The following is a 27,716-nucleotide window of genomic DNA, read 5'->3' on the forward strand; positions in this document are numbered from 1 at the left end:
CTCAAAGACAAAACCTTGAGAGCAGCAAGAGAAAAATAGTTCATTACTACAATAAGATTAATTGCTGCTTTTCCAGAGAGAATGAAAGCCAGAAGATAATGCAATGATCTATTGAAAGTGCTGGAAGAAAAAAAAAAAAAAAGTCAGTGAATAATTTAGAATAATTACCCTTCAAAGATAACGATGAAGTAAAAGCATTCTCAGATAAACAAAAATTGAAAGAATTTCTTGCTAACAGACCTATAAGAAATACTAAATGTGGCTCAGTCGGTTAAGCATCCGACTTCAGCTCAGGTTGTGAGCTCATGGTTCATGAGTTTGAGCCCCGCGTCAGGCTTACTGCTGTCAGCACAAAGCCCCCTTTGGATCCTCTGTCCCCCTCCCTCTCTGCCCCTCCCTTGCTTGTGCTCTCTTTTTCTCAAAAATAAAGGGTTTAAAAAAGGAAATACTAAATGAATTCCTTCAGACTAAAAGGAGGTAACAAGATAGTAAATCAGTTTTACAAGAAGAAATGGTTCTTATGTGAGAAAATATAAAAAGATTTATGTATTTTTTCTTTTTGTTTTAAAAATAATGTTTAGAGCGCTAACTCTGACACTCTATTTTTGGACTTATTAAATATAAAAATATAAATAAGCATAACAGAACAAAGGGGGAGAAAATGAAACTATTTAGAAGCAAATTTGCTAGATTTTGCCAGAATTACGTCAGTATTAACTTGAAGAATATTGTGATGAATTAAGGATGTATATTATCCCTAGGGCAACAGTCAAGAGAATAACACAAATAATAAATTAAAAGTAGATAAAGGATTCCATACAATTTGACAATAAATTTCATATAAAAAAAATGTTTAACACAAAAGAAGGCAGTAAAGGAGGAACAGAGGAACAAAAACCACATTATATGTGGAAAACAAATAATAAAATGACAGACCTAAATAAGACATCATTAATAATAGCATTCAATATGTATTGACAAAAAGATGCTCAATGTCATTAGTCATTAAGGAAATGCAAATCAAAACCACAATGGGATATCACTTCAAACCCACTAGAATGACTCCAAGATAAAAGATGCTAAGTTTTGATGAGAATGTGGAGAAGTCAAAACTCCCATGTGCTACTGACAGAAAGGTTAAATGCACCACCATGGAAAACAGTCTGGCAGTTCCTCCAAAGGTACATACCCAAGAAAAATGAAAATATATATCCGTATAAATCTAGGCACAAGCATTCATAGTAGTGTTATTCATAATAGCCAGAGAGTTGGAAACAACGTAAATTCCATCTGCTGATACATGGATAAATGTGGTATTTCCATATAATAAAGTATTATTTGGCAATAAAAAAAATGAGTTCTGATTTGTGCTACAACACGGATGAACCTTAGAAACATTACACTAAGTGAAAAAGGCCAGTCACAGAAGACCACATTTTGTATGATTGCATTTATGTAAAATGTCCATCGATAATAAGCAAATCAGTAGAGATACAAAGTAGGCCAAGGATTGCCTGGAGTGGAGCATAGGGTTGGGTGGGAAGGATGACCGTCCCCAGGTGCTGGCTTTGGTGGACACAGGCAGGTAATGAAAATGCTCTAAAATTAGACTACTGATTAGATTGCTGCACAACTCCTTGAATATGCTAAAAAAAAAAAAAAGTTATACAGTATAAATGGGTCGATCTTATGGTATGTGATTTATGTCTCAAAGATGTTAGAAAACACGAATTGACTAAAAGTATCAAAAGGCAGAGATTCTAAGACTGGACAAAGCAATAAGATATTATAATATGCAGGTGACAAGAGACAGATTTTAGATTCAAAGGCACAAACAGATTGCAAGTAAAGTACTGGAAACGATATGCCATGCAGATAGTAACCATGAAAGAGTTGGGGTGGCTGTATTGATGTCAGGCAAAATGCACACCAATATGGTGAATATTACTAGAAATAATCTTTGGGACCTTGCGTTAGGCAAAGATTTCTCAGAAACGACACCAACATGAAGGCACCTGGTGGTTCAGTTGGTTGAGCGTCCAACTTAGGCTTACGTCATGATCTCACGGTTTGTGAGTTCAAGCCCCACATCAGGCTTTGTACTGACAGTGCAGAGCCTGCTTGGGATTCTCTCTCCCTGCCTCTCCCATGCTTATGCTGTCTGTCTGTCTGTCTCTCTCTCTCTCTCTCTCTCTCTCTCAAAAATAAAAATTTTTAAAAAAGAAATGACACCAACATGATCCATAAGAAGAGAAATTGATGAAATAGTTTGCATCAAAATTAAAAACGTGTCCTTCAAAAGACACCATTAAAAAATAAAAAGACAAGGCCAAACTATTTCAAAATATGTATAAATCCTATATCTCAGGAAAGACCTGAATCTAATAGTCTTTTTTTTTTTTTGGATGTGTGTTTATTTTTGAGAGAGGGAAAGAGACAGAGCATGAGCCGGGGGGCGGGGGGAGGGCAGAGACAGGGGGAGACACAGAACCAAAGCAGGCTCCAGGCTCTGAGCTGTCAACACAGAGCCTGACGCGGGGCTTGAACTCACAAACTACGAGCTCATGACCTGAGCCGAAGCCGGGCGCTCAACTGACTGAGCCACCCAGGCGCCCCAGGAAAGACCTGAATCTAGAATACATAAAGAACTCTAATAACTCATTAATAAAAAGTCAATAATGAGAAGACAAAAACCCAATTTAAAAAAAAAACAGCAGAACATTTATGGATGGCTAACAGGCGTGTGAACAGTTGCTCAACAATGGAAGTCTTTAGCAGAATGCAAATTAATGCAATGTGGCTGCTAATGTAGATTTTTGAGTGAGTTTGGCTGAATTCTGGTTTTTCTTTTTCACTGGCACTGATCCAGATATAGGGACCAGAGAAGCGTATCCCCCTTTCCAGAAATTCTCCTGCTGCTTGTAAGGAAGAAGTTTTAAGTGCTACTTCCTTTGCCTCCGCCAGGTTGTCACATCCATCGGCGAGCTGGTTGAAGTGTGTTCCACCCAGATCCAGTCAGGATGGAGGTCCTTGTTCAGTGCCCTGGAAACGGTGCACAGTGGGAACAAGTCTGAAGTGAAGGAGTATCTGGTTGGTGATTACTCCATGGGTAAGAACGTGTGTTCGTCTCGTATCCCGAACCTTTACTGAACGCTTTTATGAGTTCTAAAGTTTGGGGTGGAGTCTTGAGGAGTTTCTAAATAAAATAGACCACGTAATCTACAAACGGGCAATTGTCTTCTTCCATCTTTTCCTGCCTGGTTGCTCTGGGTAGCATTTCCAGTCCTCTGTTGAGTGAGGGTAGTGAGAGGGAAGTATATATGTGGATGATTCTTGTTATAAAGCATTAGTTCTTGATGTCAGTTTTCATGCTATCTAAAGAAACAGAGCAATAGGGAAGACCGCCATGCAGCCGTGTTTTTCCGGCAGGGAACAATCTGGCAAAGCAGGGACACACGTTCTGAGTTCTGCCAGCAGGCCAAGAACCCTGAGCATGATGAATCAGGCCCTGCTCTTATGGACAGATTAGACAGAAGACTGACACTCCCGTTTGTTGTTTCAGTTACACCTGTCTGTGTTGAGTTCATTCCTAAAGCCAAAAAGGAAAACATTATTCACTTGCTAGTAAGAAGCAGGAAAGCATCATCATGTAGTAGAATCCCAGTTAAGGAAATTGGGTTTGGCTGGAAATGGATGGGGACCCATAGAGCATGCCCAGCAACCATGGGTATTCTGTCAGTGCGTGGTCCCCAAGACTACTGATACGTTCAGAAACCAACCAGAGGGGTTCATGGGACTCAGCCTATAGTTATACTAAGTCTTGTTGCATGGCTCAGATTTATTACGTGGCTCACAGCCGAGATTTATCATGGCAACATACTAAGGACAGGCCAGAGGATCAGAGCAAAAAAATCAGAGAATCTTGGGACATCCCTGTGCAGGTTTCATGTGCTCTCTGCCTCCCATGAAGGTCCCACAGAGCATACTCTTCCCCAGTAGTGAAAATGCAGCAACCTGAGGCTGTTTCTTCCCAGCAAAGCCCATTAGAGACCCAGCTAAGAGCTGGCCACATGGGTACCCTCTACCTAGCACCCACCAAAATCCCAGATTCCCCAAAGGAAAGCAAGTATTCGGAATAAACCATGTTGTTTGCACAGTCTAGGCACCGTGAACCACCCTTATCAGTTAACTGTTGCCCGGGAATATTCAGAGAGCCCAGTTCCCAGATACCAATCAAGGAAAACTCTTGCAAAGCAGGCCTTCTAAGAATAGCAGTCTCAAGCCTGTGAACTCTTTTCTGCACAGTTAGGAGTCAATCAGAATACGCCATCAGGGCTTTTCTAAAACCTTCCCTTCCCTATAATTGTGTGTGCAGGAGAATCCCAGAGGCCCGCATGTTTCACTACCCTGTAGACTCACACATTGCCTCAGCCCTGCATTCAGCTGTTTTGCCCTCATCTCTTGTCTACCGAGGTCTTGGTATTTGTAGCCTTCCTGCAGCTCCCCCTGCAGGCAAAGCTGAGAAAGACAGTACTGTGCGCTCCGTCAAAAGGCCAGGGATTTCCTCCAATAGGTCTTTTCCAAGACCCCATGGAAGATGCTGAGAGTATGGACAGCCTGAAGGGTACAGATTTCATTTTCTTACAATTCTACAACCTCCTCCCCTCAGGAAAAGGCCAAGCTCCAGTGTTTGATGTATTTGAAGCTTTTCTCAATACCGACAACATCCAGGTCTTCGCCAATGCAGCCACGAGTTACATCATGTGCCTTATGAAGTTTGTCAAAGGACTGGGTAAGTGGGGTCTTCTTTCCATGCCTTGTGACAGCTGGGGGCCCCGTCCTGGATGACTTTGTGTGGAAGGGCCCGGAGACAGGCCCAAGAACATGCTTGGCAACAAGCAAGCAAGCAAGCCTGGGCGATATGCAGATGGCAGTGTGCTGTCTGCTCAGGAGCAGAAAGCTTACTGTGAAAGCAGCTTGGATTCTGTCCAGGGTCGCTGTCATTCATTGTGTTCACGGGACACTCTTGTAGCACGTTTGCAATCTATGTGTTATTTTGCTCCAACTTCTTTTTGAGTCTCAGAATATTCGGTACTGTATTCAGTAACTGCCCCGATGCAGGAACTACGATCCTCGATGTCCCATAATTGGCGGCCTCCGCCTGAGTTCCCAGCTCCTCCTAAAAAAAAAAAAAAAAAAAAAAATCAAGCATGCCTTCCCCTGGGCCTTGTTAATCATAAAATTTCTCTGGAATGTCAAAGTCCCCCTTCTCTGAGGCCTTGTGGGTGTCAGAGTCTACTAAGTTGATTTTCTGCTTTATTTAGCAATACTTTAACAAAGTAGAGTCCTGCTATACAACACGACCTGCTGTAGCAGGTTGCTATAAAGCACAAGCTACCTGGGATGAGAGGGGAGGGCAGTTAGTTTCTGCCAGCAGTTCCTAAAACCAGAAATTTTAGAAGGAACTTAAATCTTAAAGTTTTGAGAACTTCGCCCTAGAGTGCTCTGAGACATGGAGGCTAAGAACAATTTAAATAAGGGCAATATAAAGTCCATAATATATATATTTTTTGATTTTTGCTAAATAATTCACAATTCCTTTGCACAAGAAAACTGGACACCGAGAAACGAGGTGACTTCACTCACGCTCCCTTTTTTTTTAGGGACCAGGAACAAAATGCAAGTTTCAGGATAGCGCCTGAAGGCAACAAGTCTGATCTGTAGACCATTGTTGTTGTAGTCTATTATTTATCATATATGCTTTATTCTATTATTACGTACACCCTGGGAAACAGAGGACTGAGCGGAAGGGTAACCATCGCAGCCACCTGCTTCTTGATGTTACAAATTGGGCTTCAGAGGAAGATTTCTTCTGAAATACAGCATACGATTTTTTTTTAATTCTGCTGTATGTTAAATAGAAGCCAAATAATCTTAATCATAAGAAGAACTTAAAGTATGCATCTTTGTATTAGGTAGTAGAAAATTCAGCTTTTGTTTGAGAAAAACTCACTCCTGCGTATCTCCTTTGTTCCCATATGACTACCACACTCCCAATACTGGATGGGGGAAGGGGGCGGCCCTCACAGCACGTGATACTCTGCGACACCAGCTGAGTGTCCTACAATCCAATTCAGTTCTGACACTACCCAGAGTTAGCACAGACTCCACAGGTTAGGGGCTCAGTCCCCCAAGGATGCCCCCCACTTCACATGCCAAGGACAAGTAGGTCCCCTGGTTACCCACAACTCTGACTCGGCTACAAATACTTCCCATAACCCCTGCCCCTTGGATTTGGTTATTTGTTAGAACAACTCACCGAACTCAGGGGAACTCGTATACCAGTTTATCGTGTGATGGATATAAGAAAGATACAGGTGAACGGCCAAAGGAGATACATATGGCAAGGTCCACAAGGGTCCCAAACACAGGAGCTTCTGTCCTCACGGAGTTGAGGTGTGCTCCCCTCCCAGCATGTAGATGTGCTCACGAACCCAGAAGATCTCTGAACCCCATGCTTTGGGGATTTTTACGGAGGCTTCATCACATAGGCATGATAGATCTTTAACTCTGTTTAGGAGTTAGGAAGGGGATGTTCTAGTCATGGCTTGATCTTTCTGGTGACCAGTCCACATCCAGGAGCCCACCGGCTGTTGCCTCAATCAGAACAATAGATATTCCTACCATCCAGGAAATGCCAAGGCTGTAGGAGCTCTGTGTCAGGAATTGGAGTCAAAGACCAAATATCAGAACAAAAGATGCTTCTAGTACTCTTGTCACTTGGGAAGTTACAAAGGTTTTAGGAGCGATGTGCCAGGAACTGGGAGCAGAGACCAGTATATGTGTTTGCTATTATGTCACAGTCTTATATTTCATTGAAGAGTCATAATGACTGTTATTCTGTTATTCAGTGAACAGTTGAGTGCCTGCTATGTGGGCACATCTATGTGAAGATAGAAAGATGAATAAAACATGGGAGAGGTTCCTGCCTGTGAGACGCTCACAGGCTCTTCTAGGAAACACATATAAATCGATTGTTACAATTCAGTAAGATGAATATTTTCATGGAGGCTACTAAAAAAAAAAGACACGTAAGCTGAAATGAATAAGCCGCTGAGACAGATGTTTGGTAGCGGGGGCTAGGTGCAAGCTTGAACTTGGTGGGGTAAGCCATGGGTTTACTTTCCTAAAGACAAAGTGCACTGAAGGTACCCACATAAGAGGGATGGTGGGTGATCAGTTGGAAAGAAAGGAAGAGGGCAGTTGTGAAGGGTGCCGCGTGCCAAGTCAAGGAATCCAGAATGTGCGGGGAGGGTTATTAAGAGTACTCCAGTCACATGCATGGTTAGGCACTAAACTCTGGCAGGCACATCTCCCCATACGTGGGTGCGAGAAGCTGCGGATTGTGGAGAGAATGCAGTTGGCTCTAGCACATGGCAGAGGTGGGGTCTGTAGGGCTTGTCACCGAATGGGGGCTCGGGGAGGGGGAACCGAGGATGGCTCCCGTTCCCCACGTTTCATACAAAGGCTGGTGCTGCCCAGAGTTAGGACATTCAAAAGGAGAGCAGGTTAGGTGTGGAGGAGAGGAGAAAGTATTGACGTTGGACCTTTGGACCTGTTGAACTTCTGTGAAACTCCACTCGAGGGGAGATGCCGAACAGCGTGTCACAAATGTGAGATTTTCCCTTAAGGAGGGAGTTAAGGGCAGCAAATGGAGATGCAGAATTATCGGGATGCACAAGGAGGATGGTTTTTTCTGTGAATTATAAGGTGGAGTTATTTGTACGGAGCAAGGAGCCTGGGGGGTACTCAGGGGCCTCCAGTACAGCCCTGCTGGCTGTGGACGGCCCCGGACTCCAGGGGGCGCCACTTACATAGACTTTGATGTGTACCGCGGCAGCCTTGGTTAAAACCAACAAAAAAACTTTGGGACGGCTCACTGTGATCAACAGGCTAAGAAACGAACGTATTTTTAATTCCCGCTTGGCTTATTCAACATGAATTTGATCTATGCTGTGTTTTCACGTTGTGAAGTGTGTTGATCCAAACCGAGGGTTGGCAAACAATTGGCAAAAAAAAAAAAAATTATTTTATCAAGTTTATCGGAACACAGCCATGATCATTTGTCTGTAGCTATTTTTGTGCTTCGACAGTAGATTTGAGAAGGTGTTACAAAAACAAGGGAACCTGCAAAGCCTGAAGTATTTCCTGTCTAACCTGTACAGAAAAAGGTGATCCTTGATCTAAAATACAAGTGTTTATCTCTTCTTTTTAAAGGAGAAACATGCCTCTTTGTCTGAATTTTAACTAATGCCTAGTAATTAGGTCTGTTTACCCCCCGGGCGAGGGTGCTAGTTGCTACCCTTGTAGACAATGGGAAACAATTAAGGTGTCAGTGGAACAAAGTTACTAAAACTATGTGAATAGATTCATTGCATGAGAAGAATGATAATCCTCGACTAGTTTTTTTTTTTTAATTTTTTTTAACGTTTATTTATTTTTGAGACAGAGAGAGACAGAGCATGAACAGGGGAGGGTCAGAGAGAGAGGGAGACACAGAATCTGAAACAGGCTCCAGGCTCTGAGCTGTCAGCACAGAGCCTGACGCAGGGCTCGAACTCACGGACCGCGAAATCATGACCTGAGCCGAAGTCGGCCGCTTAACCGACTGAGCCACCCGGGCACCCCACGACTAGTATTTACCTATAGAAAATCTAGATGCCTTCTACAGATCTGCGAAAGCTCTAGATATATACCACCAAAAAAATAAACAGAAAAATCATTTCAACTCAATTCAGTCGTCTCAGTCCCCAAGCCCCAGATGTTTAGATCATCCCAGAGCCTTTATTTATCATCACTATTTAGTGCTGAGCACTGGTAGCCGATGGGTTCTTTTCCAAACAGAGAGAGGCCTGGCGCTTCATTCCAGCCCAACATGTGGCTTGTCGCCAGGATTCTCCTTAATCATCAAGCTTCAGAGTCATACCGACAGCAGCAGGGGCACAGTGAAGTGAGTTACAGGGTGTCCAGGTACAAAACAACAGCGTCCAGCCACCGTGGGTACTGTGGTAGGACCCAGAAAAAGTGTCCATTGCTTACTGAAAAGGAGACTCACAAAATGGAATATTCCCAACAAAACAAGATGCACGCTGTGATCCCAACTGTGTTTAAGATGCCCACGTGCAGAGGGGAGAAAGGACTGTCTCCGAGGTTGCAGAGCTTGGGGTAACTTTTGCTGGTTATTTCAGTAGACGTTTATTGAGCGAAGGCCGTGTGGCTCAACAGGTCTCCTGTTGAAGGAGGAAGGCGAGAGTAATTTTGTCAATCTCTGTCCGCCAGGGGAAGTGGACTGTAAAGAAATAGGAGACTGTGTCCCGGGACCGGGAGCCACGTCCCCAGACCTGTGCCTGCCTGCCCTGGATTACCTCCGTCGCTGCTCTCAGGTACCAGGGGCGGTGCTTGCACGCAGCTCTAGTATAAATTTGCGTCCCCACCCCTTCCAGGAAGGAAAGGAAGAAAGTAATGGAAATCTACCCGAACGCACAACTGAACTGCAGTCTCTGAAACTTCTCATTTACGCTCAGATGCAGGAACCATCCTAATCTCTATGCTTGCGTCAGGCTGTAAGGAAGGGAGTCATGAGGTCACGGGAAGTCCTGACGATAGGACCAGAACGTGGATGGTGGGGGTGCGGCCAGTGGAGAGAGACAGAAACAAAAGAGGGATGCAGTCGGCCAAGATCTAGTGAAGAAATCCCATGCAACGGCACTCATCCAAGTCAACAGCGACCTTCATTGTGCGAAATCCAGTCACTGCCAATATCTGCGTCCAACGCTGCCGGACCAGAGGATGGTCCCTCCTGAAGCCCTTTCTCCCCACCCCCCAACCAGGCTTCAGTGATACCCTGTCTCAGTAGTTGTAGTCCTGTCTTTGCGGGTTCTGTCCCCAGGCCTCTTCTGGACTGTGGAACCTCTCCCATGATGATAGCAGGTATAGCATGAAGCCCCAGGACTGTAGAAAGGATACCCAGCCCCCGCCTCTTCCCCCAGCTGCCTCCACCAGGCCCCACTCACAACAGAACCGCAGCTACCTTTTCACCCTCAGATCCTTCCTTCTCGCTCTGGGCTCCAACCACACAGACTTTTTGCCCCTCAGATACACGGTGCCTTACCGCTCAGGGCTATTGCCATCTCCTCTGCCTAGAATTTCCCCTCCCTGGATCTCTGTGGGATGCTCCTTCTCTTGATCTCATCAGGAACATCACCTCCTCAGAGAGACCAGAGCTATGAACCAACTCCCTGCCAACATTCCCACATACCCCGGTCATTCCAGTATCACCTAATTGCTTCTATAGCCTTTATGTCTGAAATTATTATTGTAAGACCCCCAGGACAGGAATTTTTTCTGTCTCCCTCACAGCTGTTTTCCTGGCTTCTGGGACAGGACAGGCCCAGCAGGCACAATTCTAATTCATGAGGCTCCGGGGGAGTTTGGCCCAGGAATGCGGATTCCTGGGCGACAGGCTCCATAGCAGTGAGAGGGGAATGTGGAACCCAGGGCAGTCTGTCAGTTCTGCTTCCTCTGCCGTCCTCTCTCCCACCTGGCCCACACAACCCTTCGTTCCCCCACTTACTGTTGGCCTCAGTGCCTTGGCGTCGACTGAAGGGAAGGGGAGAGCAAAGTCTAGTATCCCATTTACCTATAGACTCTCTCCTCAGTGAGCCCCATAGAATACTCCCCCCATAGGCAAAAACTCTTGACCTGTTTTGTGGTTCCCTGGGAAGGTTTACAAAAGTCTATAATATTCATAGGCAATTGAGATGCTGAACAAGTATCCCTAGAGTCTTTTTCTCCACCTTTTGGTTTGTACTGAATGCTGTCTCACCTCCTCCACGGGATAGATGCCTCCAAATCCCAACCAACCTTAGAACTTGCAGACGTGGAGAGCTTTTCTGGTTTTCCCTAACATGAATATGGCTGGTATATAATTTTATTCTTCATTAACACCCAGAGTGCAGCTTTTTCCAATATACAATTGCATTTGATATTTCATTCTTTAGTTACTGGCCAAAATCTACAAAATGCCGTTGAAGCCAATATTCCTTAGCGGGCGACTCGCTAGCTTGCCTCGAAGACTTCAGGAGCAGTCGGCGAGCAGTGAGGATGGCATTGAGTCAGTCCTGTCTGATTTTGATGACGACACGGGTAAGTTAGTTGACTGGACCGAAATACTTTCATAGTCCCAGAAGCTTAAGTCATGAGTTCAGTAACTTACAGATCATAAGAATGATCATCCATTTCTGTTGCTATTGTTTTTAATTCTAATGGAACACGGCCACCTAAAGTTTCCGTGGACTCTTTAAAAACATCATTTGATGTCTTGTCTCCAAACCCATCCTTTTTAGTTTCCATCGAAACTCAGTGTGAACAGAGTGCAGCTTCCGCTAAATATAGTTTCTAACTCTGAATTCTCTATAATTTAGTAAATTGGAATGTGGTTGCATTGGTAATTAAATTGGCTGGTAATTGTCTTTAATACCTTCTAGGAAACACAATCATTATATAATTACTTCCTGCAGGACTCTTTGGTTAGAGACTGGGGAAATTAAGCCACTACTGAAGAAAGAATCTATTTGTGGCTGGTGGAACTGAAGGCTCATTAAAAGAATAATTTCAAAGAATGTGTTTCAAATTAGTTCCCATGTAATTTCCCGAGGATTGGAGTTCAGTCTAGTAACTTGGGGACATTTTCAGATGGGTTAACTCATGCTCACACTTGTCTTCTGAGTCCATCGACCCTGCCCTGTTCTAGATCTAGACATAGAAATTATGTCCTTAAAGGAGTCTATTATGCATCACAGGTTGTTTCAAACCCTTGCAGAAGGACTTTCGGGGGGAGGTTTTTTCCATTTGCTTTTTTATTTGTTTTTAATTTTTGTTTTATTTTTCTATTATAAATCCACTTATGAGAGCAGTGAGAGGATTGACAGTCTTCCATAGGGATTATAGACACTAAAACCTCACTAGTTTAGAATAGGTGTAAGGAAGAACCATAGGAGAGAATAATGGAGAGGACAGTGAAAATATTGGAAATAGGCTGGGTGTTGCCTGATAGAGGTTTCATTTAATGATTAGTTAAGAATAATTTGTACTTAGCCTCTTAAACCTCCAGCCCAGACCATTATAAACAGAAACTAACGTTGTTTATCTATAATATAGTCTTTAAAACAGTTGTACATGGTTTGTGTAGGGTCGTTGTCAGGAATCCCCTTTCCATTTGTGCAAACCATTAATCCCTTGTTTTTCCTAGGCAGCCCATCTTTGTATGGATAAGTTACCGCCAACCACCTTCCACGTTATCAATTCATTAGGCCTTTAAAGTTACAACTATATATGAAATATAGCTAGATCAGAGAAAAGAAAGGCAAAGGCTTTAAGTTAGTCTTAAAAATTAATGCATTCTTAGATGCTATTCCTTTGGTTTCCAAGAGCCAATAATTTCCTTTTTTTTTTGTGCCTATGGAAATTTCAGACATGGATAAAACTAGACAGAATGGTATAATGAACCTTCATGTACCCATCATCCAGCTTCAACTACTGTATATTTATACACACACACACACACACACACACACACACACCCTCCCTCTGTTCCCTCCACTTCCTCTGTCTTAGATCAAATCATTATAGCATTTCATCTGAAAATGTTTCAGTATGTGTTCTTCACAGATAACAAACATAACCATTAATTCCATGACCACACCCAAAAATAATAATTCTTTAACATCAAATATCCATTCAGTGTTACCATTTCCTATTATGTCAGTTAATTTTCAGGATTCACATAAGATCCACACTACATGTTTGGCTGATAGGTCTGTTAAATCCCTTTCAATCTCTAGATTTTCCTCTTCAGCTCTTTTTCACTCCTTTGCAATTCATTTGTTAAAGAAGTATGGTCCAGTGTCCCATGGAGTTTTCCATGTGGACTTTATTGGTTATACCCCTTCTAGTGGTGCATAACATGTGATTCTGTCCTCTAAACTTCCTGCAAGTTAGCTTGTTCACACCTGCTTACATTTTGAGGTTCATAAGCATTTGTCACCTGATTTTATTTATTGGCCATGGGTTTGGTTTTGCTTCCTATTAATAGGCGTATTCAAAACTTTGGAAGTAATTTTTTCAATGGGAATTTTTTAAAGTTTATTTATTATGAGAGAGCGTGTAAGCATCAGCAGGGGAGGGGCAGAGAGAGAGAGAGGGAGAGAGAGAATCACAAGTAGGCTCCATGCTAAGCATGGAGCCCAACAAAGGGCTCAATCCCACAAACTGTGAGATCATGACCTGAGCCAAAATCAAGAGTCAGATTCTCAACTGACCGAGTCACCCAGATGCCCCAATTTAATGGGCATATTTAAAACCTACCATCTTCTGATACAGTCATATTTCACAGGAAAATTAGAAGTATTAAAATGTAGAGTGGGCTTTTTTGTATTCTATTTTAGGTCCTTTTGGATTAAGCTAGAGAAACTGAGTCCTTTCTCTGTATCAGTTATCCGATCTGCAGGTTGACGTATTTCCAAAGGCAGTGGTGAACTGGAGTGTTGGCTCAGGTAGTGCTTATGTAAATGGCAAAACTAAAATTATTTCCATCTAATAAAAAGAATCTCATGCTTTTTCCCTTGCCTAGTAGTGCGCAACACTAAAAATATCTTATTTTATTTTTTTTAATTTTTTTTTTCAACGTTTATTTATTTTTGGGACAGAGAGAGACAGAGCATGAACGGGGGAGGGGCAGAGAGAGAGGGAGACACAGAATCGGAAACAGGCTCCAGGCTCGGAGCCATCAGCCCAGAGCCCGACGCGGGGCTCGAACTCACGGACCGCGAGATCGTGACCTGGCTGAAGTCGGACGCTTAACCGACTGCGCCACCCAGGCGCCCCAAAAATATCTTATTTTAAAAATGAAACTTCAGGGGCTCCTGGGTGGCACAGTCCCTTAAGCCTCTGACTTTCGATTTCAACTCAGGTCATGATCTCCGGGTTTGTGAGATTGAGCCCTGCGTCAGGCTCTAAGCTGACAGCACAGAGCCTGCTTGGGACGCTCTGTCTCCCTCTTTCTCTGCCCCTCCCCCACTCTCTTGTGCATGCACATGTTCTTTCTCCAAATAAACATTTTTTAAAAATAAAAAAATAAAAATGAAATCTGAAGAGGAGAAAGAAGAGTTGTGTACTGAGAAGTGTGCTGCCTGGGCTTATGATTCTGTTGATGCCGTGAGCACCGTTCCCTGCCTGTGAACGATACAGGCAGTGATTTTGCATGGACACAGGACGAGAGAGTGCGAGCAGCACCAAGTGCAATGTGGACACGTAAATTCAAAATGATGTTTGGGGCGCCTGGGTGGCGCCAGTCGGTTAAGCGTCCGACTTCAGCCAGGTCACGATCTCGCGGTCCGTGAGTTCGAGCCCCGCCTCGGGCTCTGGGCTGATGGCTCAGAGCCTGGAGCCTGTTTCCGATTCTGTGTGTCTCTCTCTGCCCTTCCCCCGTTCATGCTCTGTCTCTCTCTGTCCCAAAAATAAATAAACGTTGAAAAAAAAATTTAAAAAAAAATGATGTATAGATTGCAAAAAAAAAAAAAAAAAGGAGACACTGGGGATGAATGAGAGAAAAGCAAAGAAAATAGACTAATACACATACGCAACAAAAGAGAAACATGGATGGCTCAGACTTCACCAAAATTAAAGACTTTTGTGCATCAAAGGACATTATCCAGAAAGTGAAAGGACAGTCGAAAGAATAGAACATATTTGTGAGTCCTATTTCTGATAAGGTTTTAATATCGAGCCTCTATAAGGAATTCCTACAACCCAACAAGACAACACAAGTTAAAAATGGGCAAAGGACATGAATTTCTCAAACTATGGAACAAATGGCCGATCAGCGCATGAAAAGATGCGCAACGTCATTCGTCGTTAGGGAAATCTAAATCAAAACCACAGTGAAGTACCAGTTCACACCTACTAGAATGGCTACAGTTAAAACAAGAGATAAATTAAGCATTGGCGGGGACCTGGAAAAATTGGAACCTTCACGGGAGTATAAAATGGTGTGGCCTTTATGGAAAACAGTTCGGTACTTCTTCCAAAAGCTAAACAGAATGACCAGGTGATCCAGGAATTTCTCTCCTGGGTCTAGACCCTAAGGAATTGAGAGACTGAAACAGATGCTTACACTCCCGTGCTCACTGAAGCCTTATTCACCATAGCCAAAGGTGGAAACCACACCTTGTCTCTCGACAGATAGACAAACAAAACATGACACAACACACAGGACAACGTGGACGGACCCTGAACACATTATGCTAAGCGAGATAAGCCAGACACAGAAACAAATACTGTGATTCCGCTTATATGAAATATCCAGAATAGGCACATTCATACAGAAAGTAGAGTAGACTTTTCAGCCTACAGTCTCTCAATTCCTTAGGGTGTAGACCCAGGAGAGAAATTTCTGGGTCATCTGATCATTCTGTTTAGCCTTTTGAAGAAGTACCAAACCATTTTTCCATAAAGGCCACACCAGAGGCTAGAGTTAGGGGAGAATGAAAGTTACCGTGTAATGGGTGTAGGTTTTCTGAGATGATGAAAAAGTTTTGGAAATAGGCAGTGGAGACGGTTGCACAAAACCGTGCATTTAATTAATACCACTGAATTGTATGCATAATTATGTACAGGGTTAAGGCGGCAAATTTTTGTTATATATTTGTAATTAAATAATTTTTTTAAAAAAAGATATACTTAGGGGTACCTGGGTGGCTCAGTCGGTTATGCGTCTGACTTCGGCTCAGGTCCATGATTTCAAGCCCCATGTCAAGATCTGTTCTGACAGCTCAGAGCCTGGAGCTTGCTTCAGATCTTATGTCTCCCCCCCTCTCTCTCTGCCCCTCTCCCACTCATGCTCTGTCTCTCTGTCTCTCTCAAAAATAAATAAACACTAAAAACAAATTTTTTTAAAGATATACTTGGGTGATACAAAAGGATATTTTAGTGTTTTGGTACTCTCAGCTCCCAAGAAATCTGACAGTTGTTTCAATATAGTAGAATTTACCATATCACCTTCTTCCTGTAGGGGAATAAGAAGAAATTTGGGGGGTTTCTGCCCTTTGACTTTGTTAGAACGTGTAAATCATAATCTGTCCTTGCTTGTGGACACTGCGGGCTACCCCACCGGGCAATGCCTCACATCCACACGGCACATTGCTAACCTAACAATGTTTAGTTTGGTCTTATGATGATTCTGTATTATGGATTTCACAGAGATCTGCTTTCTGGTTTCCAGGGCTGATAGAAGTCTGGATCATCCTGCTGGAGCAGCTAACAGCAGCTGTGTCCAACTGTCCACGTCAGCATCAGCCACCAACCCTGGATTTACTCTTTGAGCTGTTGAGAGATGTTACCAAAACACCTGGTAAGAATTTCTACGTCTGTCTTTTGGGAGGAGTTCTTATGCATGTAACTTTTTTTAGGAGGGTATTTCTGTGGGTCTGCTTGTTTCACAGCTATATCCCTGGACTCGGTGCAGAGCTCCATGCCAAATAGATGCTCAGTAAATACTTGTTGAATGGCTATGATGCAGTGATGTTTAAGATATGCCCTGTTATTGTTTCCATGTCTTCCCAGCAGTCCCTTTATAAATAATGTGTGCTATCCAGTTAGTTGGAGATGTTGGATTCCCACAATAATCAGGCCAAGGGTATTGACTTTGCTCTTTTCCAGGATTACAGTCTTCCTCTTTGACTGGATCTTACATGCTCTTGGCCCAGAGCTGTCAGTGAGACTCACTGGGTCTCCAGTGACATAAACAAACCATGTATATATACAAATACATATACATATATACATACATATAGATGCAATATTAAGACTGCAAGATCTTTTTATTTTTATTTTAGAGATAGCACATGAGCAGGGGAAAGAAAGGGGCAGAGAAAGAGAATCTTAAGCAGACTCCATGCTCAGTGCGGAGGCCAAGGCAGGGCTCAATCCCACAACCCTGGGATCGTGACCTGAGCCAAAATCAAGAGTTGGGCGTTCAAGTAACTGAGCCACCCAGGTGCCCCAAGACAGCAAGATCTTAAATGTATAAAGGTCATAGGTGATTAGATTTAGAAAAAGACATTTAGTGGTCACCTGGTACCTTAGTAATACAGGAAAAGAATGGCCCTGAGGGCATTTATTTCTTCTTTTGAATTAATCAAATTTAGCATGTACACTTAGACATGCAAATTTTCCCAAGATCCAAGAAACTAGAAATTTTGGTTTTCACAAACAGAATCAGAACCACAAATGAACCCACTAGTTAATTCCTTAGTAGTAAGAGGAGTTTCATATTTATCATAAACTGATGAAGACTTGATAATCATATATACATTTTGTCTCGCTATTAATTTTGATAATGATGTTTGGTGAAATACATTGAACAGCAAAAAAATTATGAGCACCCTACATGGGTTAAGTGAATTCTAGTAAGAGCATATAAATATTCTGCAGACATTAAAATGAGTGTGAATATTTAAAATATACATACTACGGAGTACAATCTCAAATTTATGAAATGTTATGCATTTATAAATATACATGCACATTCAAAAAGACTAGAAGTCAAACATCAAAATGTGATTATCTCTGTGGGTGAGCTTTTTTCTTCTTTGTATTCCCATGTGTTTTCTGTTTATTAGAAAAAGGGGGAAAATAGGATTCCTTACTTTTGTAATCAGACTTTAAAAATCCATCACTTTCATAAGGATTTTCATTGTAGCATTGTCTATAAAGCAAAAAATTAGGAACACCTTAAATGTCCATCAGTAAAGGACCGGATAAATAACTGCTGTGTATACATACCATGGAATGTGGCAGTCAAAATGAGGAATACCTAAATTTGCTAACAACGAATGGTCTCTAACACATGTGAATGTGCTTTTCAGTGTTTCATGTAGACATATGTACTTACACTTTAGAGGGTATTTCTTATAAACCTACAGATACATACACACATATCTGGGGACTGGAGTCAATCAGGTGATCCTTTATAGCTTTATCGGTGTTTGAATTTTTTTTAATGAATTTATTCATGTGTCACTTCCATAAGTAAAATCATCAGAAACAAAGAAGAAAAATGCCACCGAAGACCATATATTCCCCAATCAGTAGTAAGTTCTTTTTCCTTGCAGCTTCTCAGAGGGTAGGGGATGCCCGGGAAAGAGACAGGCGATGCCAAGCGATGGCAGGAGCTTCCCTTGCACTACAGGAGAGCTCTGCGACTCATGTCAGTTCTCATGCTGACTTTTCTCTTCCAGGACCCGGGTTTGGGATCTATGCGGTGGTTCACCTTCTCCTCCCTGTGATGTCCCTTTGGCTCTGTCGTAGCCATAAAGACCATTCGTACTGGGATGTGGCTTCTGCTAATTTCAAGCATGCCATTGGCCTGTCCTGTGAGCTGGTGGTGGAACACATTCAAAGCTTTATACACTCAGGTATCTATGGTGCCACAGCAGTCCATGCTGAGGATTTCTTTTCGTGGCAAGCGTCACCATTTAAATGTGCTTATAAATACCAGGATATGACTTTTTTAAATTTTTTTAATGTTTATTCATTTACTGAGAGAGAGAGAGAGAGAGAGAGAGAGACAGTGCAAGCAAGGGCGGGGCAAAGGGAGAGGGGGACACAGAATCCGAAGCAGGCTCCAGGCTCTGAGCTATCAGCACAGAGCCCCATGCGGGGCTCGAACTCAACAAACCGCGAGATCATGACCTGAGTCGCAGTTGCTTAACCAACTGAACCACCCAGGTGCCCCCCCCCCCCCAGTGTATGATTTTTGTCCAGAAATGACGAAAATAGAATTATGTGGTCAGGGCCAACCTTCTCGTAGTAGATGATGAAAATGAAAATTGATACTTGCAGTACATATGTGACTAAAAATAAAATTCCATCTAGTATGTCTATGCATGAGGAGAGGGGAGGCAAGTTCAAATATATAATGAATACATTAAAAAAGTGACGGGTGTATATCTTCCTGCTTCATCTGGGGAGGCTAAATGGAGGAGATAAGATTTTAGAACCGGCCTAAAGTATAGGCAAGAAGTTGTTTAAGAGGGTAGGGGGTAAGGTGTCTTCATATCTGTGGCACTTTGAAAAAGATCTCAAAGTGTGTGGTAGATAATATATTGAAGCAGGAATTAGAGGCAAGGGAAATAGGTCAGCTGTGGTACCAGTGGAGCACCATTTGTGAAATCTACATTCTTGCTCATGGTTCTTCATAGGAAGAGTTGGAAGTTTGAGAACAGAAGAAGAATCGCCGTTAACTCTAGAAGTTTTCATTCTGTATGCCGGGGCACCTAGGTGGCTCAGTCGGTTAAGCGTCCAACTCTTGATCTCAGCTCAGGTCACGATCTCAAGGTTCCTGAGATCGAGCCCCGCATCCAGCTCTGCACTGACCGTGTGGAACCTGCTCAGGATTCTCTCTCTCCTTCTCTCCCAGCCCCTCCCCACCTCAAAAGAAGCGCTAAAAAGTAATAATTCTACAGGCCTTTCTCTTTTCTTTATAAAGGGAGAGGTGAGGTAAGAGACTCCCTTGTTAGAGACATTAGAAAATCTGCTGAGACAGTCACCCCAAGGGAGAGTCTAAAAGCAAAGATAAGAAGTGGGTAGCTGCACTAAGTTGAAGGGCCATTTGCCCCACAAAAAAGAATGTCCATCGCGAAAGAAAACCAGTGGATTTTTCCACGTGTAAGCAATAACTGTCCCTAGGGGTAGATGTTCTCATCTAGATCATTGTTTTTGCACGGCCCAGAACCTTTGATGATCCTACTGAAAATGGAATCTGTGGCATCACAAGGACTCTGAGGGAAAAGAATACAGATGTAGTCCCTTGAATTGGACAAATAGAATGACTTGGGGAAGTCTCACCTTTGGTCTGGGGATAGTGTGCCAGACTGAAAAGTTCAAGAAGTGGTAAGACAAGAGAGGTCTTGTTTGCTGAGAGCATTGAATTCAATTTAGTCTATCAGCAATAAGGAATGTATACGTTTCATTTTTCCCTTTTTTGTTTTTTGAAGAATTTAAATTTTTTGCTAGCCACTCTTCAGGCTGTAGATGCTGTATTCCGCCTAATAGTAATAAATGAGTAAAGTAGGTGAATTATACGCTTAACTTTGAATGCACACCGACACACGAAGGCAAACCACATATATTTCATCTTGAAATGGATAATACAAGCTAAAATTGAGTTTAAAAAATCCAAGAAAATTACTTTTCTCACAGATGTTTGTAGGACTTCCTCCTTTCGCTGCAGATGCCATTTCAACCCCCTCCTTTACTGAGTGAAATCGTGGTCTTACTTTTCCCCATAGATATCAGGTATGAGAGCATGATCAACACGATGCTGAAGGACCTGTTTGAGTTACTGGTGGCGTGCGTGGCCAAGCCCACAGAGACCATCTCCAGGGTGGGCTGCTCCTGTATTAGGTGAGAAAAAGATCCCCTGGCGCTCCACAAAATTAAGAGTTTTTATTATAAAATCCAAGGAAATTAGATTGCTTTCTGTAGGTAAAAATGACTATATAGGTGTGTGTGTGTCTATTATTAGCATATATAGGTGTGTGTATATATATATTATTAGCATATATAGGTATGTGTGTATATATATATACACATACATACATACACACACACCTATATATGCTAATAATTCCTCATTTCGTGTTTAATCAGCAAACATGTATCGTCTTAGGCATTATACGAGGTATTCTGCTGGGTAAGAAGTCAAGATCCCTACCCTCAAGAGGCTTATAGCCTTTTCTAAAGGACATAACAAAGAGAGACCCATGAAAAATGATAACAGTAAAGACTTATCCTCCATGCCAAGAAGGGACAGGAGGGCCGGGGAGCAGGGTGGTCAGCAAGGGCTTTTCGTATTAATGACACTTGGTCAGATCCCCGAGGTTGGTAAGCTTTTGATCGGTGGGGACTCACAAGCAGAGCATCACAAACATGAGCACGGAGATCAGAGTTACCAGTGACGGGGGCGGGGGCAGAGGGGGGTGAGTTTGGTTGTCCTTTGTAGAGGAATGGCGGAAAATGGAGCTAGAATGGAAAACCTATCACAGAATATATACAGTCTTGCATGCAAGCCTAAACATTGCCCTATTTACACTGGGGACCCGTTGACATTTCTAAAGTCAAATGCTTTAGGAACAGTGTTAGGACGATGGAACGTCACAGGCAGAAGCCAGGAGTGATGAGAGGCAGTGAGACCTGCTATGGAAGCTATGGAATAAATCTGTGCACGCGTCTATAAGTCCTTACACCGTGTGACGACAAACATACAGATTCAGGATCTCCTTGTTTCCCTGGGCAGGTACGTCCTCGTCACGGCGGGCCCCGTGTTCACCGAGGAGATGTGGAGGCTCGCGTGCTGTGCCCTGCAGGACGCGTTCTCCGCCACGCTCAAGCCAGTGAAGGTAAAGTGCGGGCAGGAGGAGCCCGAGCAGGGTCCAGCCTTCCTTTGCCCCCTCCCCCTGTCAGGTCGGGCACCCGGATTCTGCCCTCCTCCCCTTAGCAGGCTGTCTCACCTGCAATCCTGCAGAGGGGGAGAGAGAAGTTGTCGGATCAGTGCTTCCATCCCGGACGCAGGGACAGTGTCAGCTCCGGGACGGGGCCTGGACGCACCCAGGGAACGCCTGCTGTGTTTCTCCCTAGGATCTGCTGGGCTGCTTCCACAGCGGCACGGAGAGCTTCAGTGGGGAAGGCTGCCAGGTGAGGGTGGCCGCCCCCTCCTCCTCCCCCAGTGCGGAGGCCGAGTACTGGCGCATTCGAGCTATGGCTCAGCAGGTAAGGACTGGGGCTTGTGATCCCAGGGGCTGCTAGATGCTGGGACTAGGGCTTGTGATCCTAGAAGCCTCTTCCTGATGCTCTCACATCACCAGACTGCTTTCCACTCCCTTAGGGACGTACACGTCGTTCCTCTGCGCCTGGTCCGTACCGTCCTTTAAGAGGAATGACTGACCCAGTCAACAGCATTAGGATGGTCTCTACTGTCTCTCGCTTGTTGCGTCCTCCAGTGCCCAGATCAGATAGAGTCCTTTTTCTGACTGGCCGCTTCCACTTCATATACCACTTGCCTTGCTTGGACTGCTTAGATTATCTGTATTTGCTTAAACATTGATGTTACTGCCAGACTACGAGTGCCTAAGGATGGCACTTACAAGTTGCATAATTTGCAGACTCACAGTTCAGTTGACTGTAACTGAGAAGTGAAATTAACATATACTTACTCATGCAGGGATCACCATGTACCAATGACTTTTTCTTCTGGCAGATGTCAAAGAACTCATGAAAGTTGGTTGTGAGCTCCTGAGGAGCAGAGAGCACGTTCTGTGTATTCGCCCTAGAGCAGGGCATATAGAAGGCTCTTGGTAAATGTCTGCTGACTCAGGGAGTTACTGAATCACAAAAGGCCTTCCAGCATTAGCACTGGCTACAGATATGCCCCCAAACACTTGGGCAACACGTCAGTCTACCTCCAAGAAATCCTGCATGGGCTTCCAGCAGTAATTAAGCCCTGTTCCTAAATTTACATATATTCATAATAGTGAGTGGGTATGGGGAATACAGTCTCATGTAATGGCAACAGACATATATGAATTATGTCTTCATATACAGAAGGTATTTTGCATATACGTGTGTGGTATGTTTGAAATATTAAGCAGTTGTGGGGCACCTGGGTGGCCCAGTAGGTTGAGGGTCTGGCTCTTGATTTCGTCTCAGGTCATGATCCCAGTGTCACGGAATCAAGCCCCACGTCGGGCTCCACGCTGAGTATGGAGCCTGCTTAAGATTCTCTCTCTTTATCCCTCTGCCCCCGCGCATACTCTCTGTCTCAAATAAAAAATAAATAAAATTAAGCAATTTTTATAAATGTATATGCAATGTCAGATTCAATCATTGAATAAATACGTTCTAATTACTTAGAAAAATAAAGTGAAGTAGGGGTTTTATTCAGAGGCTCTCTTTCTCTATAAGATCTGTTCAAATTCTTAATAAAATCTCCCCTTGGGGCGCCTGGGTGGCGCAGTCGGTTAAGCGTCCGACTTCAGCCAGGTCACGATCTCGCGGTCCGTGAGTTCAAGCCCCGCGTCAGGCTCTGGGCGGATGGCTCGGAGCCTGGAGCCTGTTTCCGATTCTGTGTCTCCCTCTCTCTCTGCCCCTCCCCCGTTCATGCTCTGTCTCTCTCTGTCCCAAAAATAAATAAAAAAACGTTGAAAAAAAATTAAAAAAAAAAATCTCCCCTTAGTACATTAATAATCCAGGATACCCCGATTATCAGTTGAGAAGTTTCCAGGCTAGGCCTGGTTTCTAAAGGGCTTTCCCCAGCACTCCTCACATAGTGGGACCACCTTCCACTTCCCGCTTCTCCCATCATCTGCCATCAACACTCATGATATCTCAGGCCGTGACAGTTGTACTGTTCTGAAGGGAGAAAGCACATCCCTCTGAAGCATCCATGGTCCGTCCACAGAGGCTGGAACAGAAGAAAGGTCATAAGGCTGCAGCGAAGAACCACTAACATCCGCATGGCTGTTGTGGACCGCTGCGGCATTAAGGCACTGTAACAGAGAAGCCCAGAGGGTGGTCCTCTGATGGGATAACTTGTCTAATGGGACATCATTACACCGCTAGATACAGATGTTTCCCACGTGCCTCCTGTGTCCACCCTTCAGATAACCCAGAGAATCTGATAAGAAACTTTTCCCTTCTAAATTGTGTAAAACAAAGGAAAAGTTCCTTACGACTATTTCTATTTCCAAAGGGAGGTAGCGAAGGTCTGTGAAGTCATGTGAAATGAGATCACGGAGGTCAGGACTGGGAAGCGGTTGCTATCTCCTTAGTCACTTCTCCCACTGTCTGGTAGAATTGCAGGTCCACGTTAGTAGTCCCGACAGGAGGTCCTAATTAATTTCTTATTCCTGTGTTGGATAGAATATAACTGACATCAAAATCAGATTTTTTTTCCACCAACAGAGCCCCTCTTTACGTGCTCGTAATTAACCTTAAATAGCAGCACTTGCTGCTTGGAGTGTAATGAACTGTCACATGATAAAGCTAGTGAGTAGTGTTAGTGTCAGCCGCTAACTTCTGAATATTTACTGTTCCAACATTATGTGTATGTAATATACACATATTAATTCTCTCAGCAAACACACCAGGTAGGAAACCTCAATATCAACCTTACTTTATAGGTGAGAAAATGAGTAGAAAGAATAAGCCACTTACCCAGGGCCACCCAGCTAATCCCTGGTGGAGTCAGGTCGAGGATGATGGGGCTCTGAACTGTACCTTTGCGTGTCTTCGCAGGTGTTTATGTTGGACACCCAGTGCTCACCAAAGACTCCAAACAACTTCGACCACGCTCAGTCCTGTCAGCTCATTATTGAGCTGCCTCCCGATGAGAAGCCAAATGGACATACCAAGAAAAGGTAAGCAGCTAACCAGCCTGAACATGTGGGGAACTTAGGACGAGCCGAGCTCATTTATTTTCCGTTCTGGCTCATTGTAGTCCAAGCTTTGGCTGAGAATACTGGAAACAGTCATAGAGTCCTCTAGCCAAGGTTTTCGCAGAAAATTGTTCACCTCTCCACCAAAGTTTCCACATTTCACATGTACTAATTTGCTAGGGCTGAGGTAACAAAGTACCGCCGACTTGGGTGCCTTAACAGAATAACAGCACTGTATTTGCTCACAGTTCTGGGGCCTAGAAGCCCAAGATCAAGGTGTGGGCAGGGTCGGTTTCTTCTGAGCCCTCTCTTCTTGGCTTCTGGATGGATGCCTTCTCCCTATGTCTTCACATGGTCTTTCTTCTGTGTATGTCTGTGTCCTAATCTCTTCTTATAAGGACACCAGTCATAATGGATTAGGGTCTACCTGATTAATTTTCAAGACCTTATCTCCAAATACAGTCACACTGTGGTACTGTGGGTTCAGATGTCAACATGAGTGGTGTTGGTGGGGGGACACAACTCAGTGTGTTTTTAGGACTATATTACACCCTTTTTTTTTTAAGAAAATTGTAACATGAGGCATGATTTATATTATTTCAGGGAGAAATAAATCAACTTCTTAAGAGCAAGACAGCTGTCAGGAGACAGAAAGATCTCTGCCCTGCCCCAAGAACCTTGCCTTTTTAAAATACTATCATTTTGCTGAAAACTATTATTCCTAGACTTGAATGAGAATAGCCATGACTGAAATTTCCATTTTTAAACTCCGACACAAGAATGGTAATGATGATAAGTGTTTGAGCACTATATGTGGAATAGAGTGGCTAGGTATTTCCACCCCCGTTTTATCCACGAGGAAACATTCAGAGAGGCTGGGCCACCTACCCAGGGACACAGCAAAAGGGTGGAGCCACTTTGCATCCTTGGATTTGACTGTTAGTACAGACCTTAACTTAGCACAGGACAGAGAGCAAGAGGAGTTAGACCTAAAGAAAGTTCATTTATATGCAGTCCAGTGCATCCTCAGAGGTCCATATTGAAATCACCCATGGAAATAAATTTTAAAAAGCCCTAAATCAAATTCAGATTATAATATGAATAAAGAGAAATCTGGGTGCAGTTTTTAAATCGCTTGGGCATTGACAACCCACCTAATGTGAGAGCTTTGAGAAGTAGTACTTCAGGAATCTGTTTATCGCTGATACTGACATTAGCGTGTCTTAAGTCAGCCACTTGTTATGCAATTAACTCGAGGAGGAGGACTTTCCTTTGCACTTGGCATCTGAACACTTCACGGTCCCCTCCTTTAAAGGGTATGCTATATGCTGAGCAAAAGGTTGAAACGCTTGGGTAGGACAAATTGAAAAATCATCTATGGATTTTTGTTTGCTCCGGGTCTTTTTAAAAAGATGATTAAGAGTTGCAGATCTATAAGCAGTTATGTCGCTTTTTTGATATCTTTCTGAAATTTTGATCTCCTCAGTATTGCTGCTGCCACTTTGTTTTCTTATTGCTACATCAGTCAGCTTGAACCTAAAAGGGATTTTCTGTTCTTTTTACACGCACACTTGGCCATTTTATATCCTAAAGCATCAAAAGGGGGATCTCGGTTGGTAAAGATCCTCCAGAATTCAAATGTGGCCTTGCGTCAACCCTCTTTTTTTTTAATTTTTTTTTTCAACGTTTATTTATTTTTGGGACAGAGAGAGACAGAGCATGAACGGGGGAGGGGCAGAGAGAGAGGGAGACACAGAACCGGAAGCAGCCTCCGGGCTCCGAGCCATCAGCCCAGAGCCCGACACGGGGCTCGAACTCACGGACCGCAAGATCGTGACCTGGCTGAAGTCGGACGTTTAACCGACTGCGCCACCCAGGCGCCCCTCAACCCTCTTTTTAAGTGTTTGCTGGTGAAGGGTTTTCCAGTTCTCAGGGAAGGTGATAGATCATGTCCTCTGGGCTATGGTGTTTATACCTTCAGAAGGTTGATCAAACTCACCCCTCTGGTTGTGGTTCCTGCTTCAGGAGTCCAGGCTGCCAGGGCCCTGGGGTTGGAGCGTCAGAGCCATTTCTCACGTAGAACATTTTGTTCAGGCACCTGCACCTAGAACCGATAAGTTTTGGTTACTCGGTTCGTCTTGGATACTTAACTGAGTGCTCCTCTCACCAGACATTTTCCCAGGCCCTGGGAACACAGCTGAATAAAATACTGCCCTGGACCTTGGGGACTTTAGAGTGTGGTGAAGAAGACAGACAAGGGTATAGACTTGAGTAATTGGTGACAGGACTTCCCTTACAGTTAGTGTCCTTTAGTTGTAGACACAAAGTATTAGACCAATTTGGTGGCTTTTCGAGCCCTCTGCTTCGGAAAAATGCATATTCGGGGTTCCTATACCTTCAATAAATTATCAGGCGGAGGACGAAAAATTAAAAATTAATTAGCTAACTTATCAAAAGGGGGAATGGAGAGTTACTGTGCAGTAAGTATTGAGTTTGAGATGAAAAAGTTCTAGAAATAGCGGTGACGGTTACCCAACATTGTGCACGTACTTAATGCCACCGAATTGTACTTTTTAAGATGGCCAAAATAGCAACTTCGTGTCATGTGCGCTTAACCACCAAAACAATTACTTAAGTGACTCGTTAGAAAGGGTGACGGTTCTTCGCTGCTCATTCTTTCCATCTTTGCTGAGCATATGGTGTTCCCTCAGTGTACCACTGCACAAAGGGCAGGGTCAGCCTTTCAATGTACAGAAGCATTTGTGTTCCTTTCTGTTACAAAAAAAAAAAAAAAAAAAAGTAATTTTTACATGCAAGGTCATAACTAGACATACTAACGTAATGGTTGGATTTTTGAAATAAACATTATTAATAAGAGTTGCCGTCTTGCTATAATTATCCCATCACGGGAATCAGTTTGCAACACAATGGCATAAGCTATTTGCGTGGAGTTCTTCAGAGCAATGAAAAGAATGTGAAACCACAAGCCACGTGGGGGAATTAAAATTTTCAGCTGAAGGTAGTACCTGGAATTGAAATTGTTTTCTTAGTATAAGAATGCAACCAAACAGAAGAGGCCACATCGTCAAAGGGCATTTCTAAACCTTCCTTATATGTGGGCTGTGCCCTGATAAGGACGAGGAGGAAGTTGTCCTCGTGACTGAT

The 27,716-nt window shown here is 43.4% G+C and overlaps 1 protein-coding gene across 5 annotated transcripts in view; it reads left to right on the forward strand.

Annotated features, from left to right (window-relative positions):
- The window catches only part of ARFGEF3 (ARFGEF family member 3), a 188,144-nt gene that overhangs the window by 149,447 nt on the left and 10,981 nt on the right, over positions 1-27,716 (forward strand). For 4 of the 5 annotated variants that reach the window (XM_047859292.1, XM_047859293.1, XM_047859294.1 and 1 more), the window contains 10 exons: positions 2,965-3,109; positions 4,670-4,792; positions 9,340-9,443; positions 11,061-11,205; positions 16,340-16,468; positions 18,357-18,533; positions 20,409-20,523; positions 21,416-21,518; positions 21,757-21,888; positions 24,412-24,533. In XM_047859292.1, the coding sequence (XP_047715248.1) occupies positions 2,965-3,109; positions 4,670-4,792; positions 9,340-9,443; positions 11,061-11,205; positions 16,340-16,468; positions 18,357-18,533; positions 20,409-20,523; positions 21,416-21,518; positions 21,757-21,888; positions 24,412-24,533 (1,295 nt within the window). The remainder of the gene's footprint in view (positions 1-2,964; positions 3,110-4,669; positions 4,793-9,339; positions 9,444-11,060; positions 11,206-16,339; positions 16,469-18,356; positions 18,534-20,408; positions 20,524-21,415; positions 21,519-21,756; positions 21,889-24,411; positions 24,534-27,716) is intronic. The other variant, XM_047859295.1, reaches the window with a different exon arrangement.

This window comes from Prionailurus viverrinus, chromosome B2 (assembly GCF_022837055.1).
Source record: "Prionailurus viverrinus isolate Anna chromosome B2, UM_Priviv_1.0, whole genome shotgun sequence".
In the NCBI taxonomy this organism is placed as follows: Eukaryota; Metazoa; Chordata; class Mammalia; order Carnivora; family Felidae; genus Prionailurus; species Prionailurus viverrinus.